At 32.2% G+C, this 6375-nt stretch overlaps 1 protein-coding gene across 1 annotated transcript; it reads left to right on the top strand.

Moving 5' to 3' along the window:
- Positions 1-4330: 4330 nt before the first annotated feature.
- Positions 4331-5651, top strand: LOC149531753 (uncharacterized). The gene has a single exon (XM_089810467.1). It carries the CDS (start codon positions 4890-4892, stop codon positions 5334-5336), a length of 447 nt encoding a protein of 148 aa, XP_089666593.1. The 5' UTR covers positions 4331-4889; the 3' UTR covers positions 5337-5651.
- The last annotated feature ends 724 nt before the right edge of the window (positions 5652-6375 follow it).

Below are 6375 nucleotides of genomic sequence, written 5' to 3'. Positions count from 1 at the left end.
CTTACTAGTTGGGATCTACATGATGCACCACTCCTCACCACTGATTGTTTAATTTAGATTTTTATGTATATGTACATGCTCAGATTTTATGCAGATTGTAGGTATCGAGCAATGACTTCCCTAAATTACCAGGATGAGTGTACCCTATAGCAGTATCTCAATGGTAAAGAGGGGAGATAGTTCACGAGTCCAAATCCTAACCCTAAGCCAATTGTCCTAGAAAGTAGGACAAATATCTAAGTTATTTACCCTTTTGAATTCGTCAAGTGACATGAATTCAAGATTTTGACCCCTGAGTTTGATTTAGTACTTTGTCTTTATGATGAGTTTTCTTATTTGGATTTATGGGTCTGTTGTGATTTTTAGTTATAATTAAATCAAAATTAAAAGAGTATTAAATGATTTAATTTATAGAAAATTTTATAAAGAAAAATCAATATTTTATTTTATTTAATTAATTAAATAAAAAAGATTTAATTAAAGTTCTAATTTGGCATAGTTATATTAATTTAATTTAATAATAATTTTTTTAGGAGTTTCATTTTAATAATAAACTCAAAATATTATCATTAGTTAAATTAATAAATATATTATTAAAGACATCTTATAATTTAATAAGAGAGAGAATAAATAAATAAAGTTTATTTTAATTAAAAATCCAAAATGTTGCATGAAAGTAAAATAATAAAGAAAAGGGGTTTGCATGTTTGCAAAATCAAAACCCTAAAGGAGAAAGCTCTTTATTAAGAAATTATAACTCATTTCTCCACACATAGGTTTGGAGGAGCAAATCTCGAGAAAAAAGGTTTTTGAAAAGACGAAAATTTCTTGCGAGTTTCGAGCATTCGATTGGTTAGCATCAGATCCAAGTAGGATCTTGTTGAATTTTGCACAATAATTTCCCTACAAAATCTCTCTGTCTTCTTTGTGTTTGTATGAATGTGTTTTCAGAATTTATTCAAGTTGAAATCCTTGCGTTAAAATTTATTGTTATCTGAAAATGTCTATGGACGAAATTAAATTGGAACCCCTTGTTTGAGAAATTCGGTGATTCGTAATTGGATTGATTGAAATTGGGGTGGGGATTTAGAAAAGAAAACCAATTTTGTTTTATCAATTTCATCTATTTAATTCTAGTTGCTATATCAGATCTATGGTGAGATTTTATCAAAAATATATATGTTATTATAATTACCATGATAATTATATTATAATAAAAAAAGAAAATTTATGTAGGGGGCTTTGAATTTGAATTGGGTTATATATATAGTGGGGGGCGGGCCACCACCCCCACCTCCCCTTCCTCCTTTCTTAAATATGGCAGCTAGCGGTTGCTACAACAAACCACGGTTGCCTAAGACAAACTGCGACTGCCAAAGATAGCCCGCGACTGCATGTTGCAACCCGAGTGAAGAGGGTTAGGTAAGTTTTTTAATTTTTAAAAAATTATATTAATTTTATTAAAGTGTTTAAATTAGTTTTTTTTTAAATATGTATTTGTTGTAATTTTAATATATATATTAATAAATTATTTAATTTAAGACTTATATTTTATATATAATTAAAATAGTTAAAATTAAAGTTTAGAATAGTTGTATTCAAATTGGAATATTTTTTGGGAAATTGAGTTTCAAACCAACAATGCTATATTTGATTTGTTTATTTTTAAATCTATTATTGATTTAATAAAAGATCATTTATTTATAGAGGGAGAAACTTATGTAAAATCTTAGTAAATGGACTTTTAGTGGTATGTGTTTTAATGAATATATTCATCCCATAAAGGTTATCATTTAACTAAAATTAAACATGCATCTATTTGAAAAGTATAGTTAATTTTGGGTACAAACTTGAGACTTGTAATTGATCAATATAACATATGAAACCTTTTATCAACTATGATTACTTTTGAATAATGAAAACTTGAAACCCAATTGTGAAAATTGAACTTTTATATTTTCAAAACCAAATGAATTATGAAAACTATATTTGTTATATACTTGATGTGATGGATGGTTTACTGGTGTTGGTTTCGGGTTTGTCTTAATACGTTGACTAGTCAGGATGTTTACCAAAGTCTTGGGAGATTTTTTTCTATGGTGATGTTATGTATATTTTGGTCATGGTCTTTTATATCCGACCATTGTGATGCATTCACGTATTTCTATGATGAGTTTTGATTAGTTGCTTATTAGTACTTTCCAATTGCTTGTATAAACTGAGGTGAATGGTGTGATTTTTCTGGTGTAACCTTTGAGTTTTCATAAGTTATCTTTTGATGCTTTCCAATTGCTTGTATAGAACCGAGGTGATTATTGTGATTTTCTTGTTGTAACCCTTAAGTTTTGGTCGGTTATCTTTTGGTGCTTTCTAGTTGCTTGTACAAGATTGAGGTGAATATTGTGATTTATCTATAGGTGCTTTCTGGTTGCTTGCATAGGACTGAGTGAATATTGTGATTTATTTTTAAGAACTTTCCAATTACTCATATAAGATTGAGGTGAAAATTGTGATTTTTTGAGTTGTACTTTTCATGAGCTTAGGGTAGGTAATCTATGTATATGTTGGAAAGTGGTTTGCAATGAAGGCCAAAGCCCTAAAGAGGCTGCCTAGGTAACCCATTGTAAGTTTTTTTAATAAGTGATAACATTTCATTAAATGAGTTTAAAAATAAATTGATAAGAGTCAATGCTTTTCCTCACCCATGCTTCGAGTGCTAGTATAGGCTAGGATGAGAGTAAAGAGGATGCTTGGTTGTGACCTTGCCTCGTTTTGTATGCATTATCTGCATGAAAGGATACTGATGTTGCATAGATTCACGAGGGGGTCGGAGTCCAGAGAGGCTGCCAAGGTAACCTTAGAGTTGACTCATGCTATGATACTTGCACACTCACATAGTAGATTTCCTACGTGTCTTTGTTGCCTCTAGGTTTAGATGTTACTTGTGTCTTGGTACCTTTGAGATAGATTGCTATCAAGTGCTTCCTTGACCTAGATGTTGGTTATGACTTATTGGAATTGAAATCTGTATGGGACTTGAGATTATCTCCTCAACATGGTGGGAGTGGGCCATTTAGGTCCCATGAGGTCAGGTGGTATTGTTTCTTATACCATTGAGATCCGATAGCTGAATGTACCTGTGCAGTTTTCCCTTTCATTTTGATCTTGTGTTTATGATGGATGGTTATATTTTGTTGTACTGTAATTGATTATCAAAGATCTTATGAGACAATATATTTTATTTATGATGTATATTTTTTGAACTTTTCGTACTCTACGACTTGTATAACAAATGATTATGCATTCTAGTTATGCCAAGTGACATCTTATGTAATTACATATTATTTAATTGGATTAGTACTTGTGGTTATTCTATGATGTGGATTTTGTTATGTATCAAATTTAGTATTAATAAAACTTATATATGATATTCAACGCCATGGAACCCTTAAGAGATATAATTTGTTTATGGATTGTTTGTATGTTGATTTATTGTTTTATCCAGTCTTTGGTCACTACTTATTGATTGTTTATTGTTAACATGTTATTAATGTGCTTTTAATGGTGACTAGTGGCACCCCTTTGGGCTTGCCCTTTGATTGTACCATGACCCAACACCTTCTTGTCGATTTTTTAATCAAAAACATCATCTATTAGTGGATTTATTTCTATCTCATAGTTTACTATACATGGTTAAAATTTTCAAACTCTGAATTGCTAAGCAATGTTATCAACTTGTGAATATTTTTCTTCTCTTTAATTAAAAAATGTCAAAAAAAATCTCAACAAATATTTTTCTTGTATGAAACAATAGCCTAAAACCAATATTATTAAAATTATTTAAAAAATTAGATTTTCCTCTTACACATTACATTTTTTATTTTTCCTTAAAATAATACAAAAGATTTATTGAACCCATTTAAATTCAAACTCTTTATTACAATCATGAATTTTTTGATGAACCATTTTATTAAAATAAAAATTTAAAATATAAATACACTAATTTTATTTTACTCTTTTAAGTTTCAAATTTGAAAATGAAAACCAATCCCTTCATCTAGAATCTAACTTTTTTGTTTTTACTATGAGTGATATCAAGTGGCAGCTACGTCAAGGAGAAACGGTCAAATACAAACATTACAATATTTTATAATAGTTGCATGGATAAACTTTAATTATTTTCCAAAAGATTCGGCTGGTACACCTTATCTTATGTCAAAATCGAGTGATCTTTACTGGATTTCAAGCCTTATCAAATATAAAAGTATTTGGGTGCTTTTCATCATTAAAAATATTTTAAAAAGAAGTTGAAGTTTGGGTACACGGAACTAAATTATTCAAAGCATGCGTGTAAAATAAAACTGAAGCTTTGAAAAGTATTTGATATCAATTCTTTTAATAGATCATGGAAACATAAATATCAATTATTTTAATAGATAATATTTTTAAAGTTCGGCGTGCTTGAATTTTCACGCGGAGAAATTAAGAAAATATTAGCTTGATAAGCGCCCGCGACGGATCACAGACGGCAAAGCTCGTGATTGAAGAAATAGTTGAATCGATTGATAAGTAGGAGATAAGTAATTATCCAACCAGTCTGCCAATGGATGGATTGATCTTTTGCTGACTGCAAATTAGCAAGAAAACGGATAAGAGCAAGGACGTGGAATTGTCATCAAAATATTTAACCTAGTTAAGGATTCTTGCCCTCTGGAATCTGGATCAAACCCTGTCATGTCAGTATTTTGATTTTGCCCAAAGAGGCCAACGATCTTTCAGTCTGCACATCTCTTTTTGAAATCGATCTTCAGGAATCTCTATCCAAAATCGATCTTTAGCTTTCATTTCTATATTTGAAATCGCTTGAAGTTTTCCGCCATTGGATTCCGATGGAACTTTCATTGAAATCAGGCAGATTTAATTTGGGAGCAGGATTTTCCCCTGGAGGTGGATCTGTAAAATCTCAGGGCAAGAGATCGCTGCAAATTGTGGCCGTTGGCTCTGCCTCTGGCGCGCCGATGGAAATAAAAAACCCTAGCGATCGTACGGAAGCGGCGGGTAAAGGAAGGGAGGGTTTGGGGAAAGGAGAATGCAATCTGCTCCGCAAAAAGCCGTGGTGGACTCCGATCCTTAAATTTGCTAAAGGCGAAGATTTGCAGAGCGATGCTGCTGGTGTAGTGGAGAGCGATGGCAGAGAGCGGAGGAGAATCGTGTTTACGGAAGAGAAAGCGCGTGCTTTGCGACGAGAGCTGCGGGAAACGGAGACTTGGCACGATCTCATGTACCATTCTGCCATTGCTTCGCGCTTGGCGATTTCTGACCAGGATTCTGCCTGAAGATGTGTATTCCCTTTGCATATCTCTCTATAACCTGTCGATAAGGCTTTTGTAAATTCAAAGATACTGTCTGAAGATGTGTATTCCCTTTGCATATCTCTCTATAACCTGTAGATAAGGCTTTTGTAAATTCAAAAATTCTGCCTGAAGATGTGTTTTCCATTTGCAAATCTCTCGATGACTTCTAAATAAGTCTTTTGTAAATTCAAAGATTCTGCCTGAAGATGTGAATTCCCTTTGCAAATCTCTATAACATGTAAATAAGTCTTTTGTAAATTTAAAGATTCTGCCTGAAGATGTTTATTCCCTTGCAAATCTCTCCATAACCTGTACAAAAGTCTTTTATAAATTTGTTTCAGAAGTTTGTCAAGCGTTTTTGTAATTTCTCTACTTGTAAATTTTATAAAAGGGTGTATTTTGCAGTCATGTCTGTGTTCAGAAGCCGTATCTGCCATGACGCGAGCATGGCGTATTATGATTTGCTGTCTTTTGTCTGTGCGTGAAATTTCGTGTATTTTGCCTCTGCGTGGAAGGCAAATGTAAGAACTCTGTAAAATTTACAGGTCTGTGTCAAATACCGTTAATTTGTCTGTTCAATATTTCCAACAATTTGCTGTTCCACGTTGGAATTGTGAATTTTATCCATGTCATCTTTCGGTATTTTATGTTTTTTATTTTGCATAAAGTTATATGTTTAATTTTTTATATGTAGGAGACATTTTCTAGAGCAAGTCATTTGTATAGTTATTTTTAGACAATTCATCAATATATGTAAATACAAGGATTCATCAATATATATCTACGTAACAAAAGTGAAGTACTAGGATTCATCCGGTAGTTCTTCATCCTAGTGCTATTGTGGTTCAAGTGTGCTTAACTATTGAGTTTCCTCCATGACTAAGCCCACTTCGCTTGTAACCATTTGCAAAACCTTCAAAAAGTGTTGTGCCTCGTGAACCATTCATTAGAAAGCCACTCAAGCTCATCAATTGATAAGTAGGACGTACTTTCCTCATCAAGTCAATTTATGATATTGTCA

Source organism: Cupressus sempervirens, chromosome 11 (genome assembly GCF_028749045.1).
Source record: "Cupressus sempervirens isolate cs-2001-9-10 chromosome 11, ASM2874904v1, whole genome shotgun sequence".
Classification (NCBI taxonomy): Eukaryota; Viridiplantae; Streptophyta; class Pinopsida; order Cupressales; family Cupressaceae; genus Cupressus; species Cupressus sempervirens.
The sequence above is the reverse complement of the archived record's forward strand: the minus strand, read 5'-3'. Positions and strand labels throughout refer to the sequence as shown.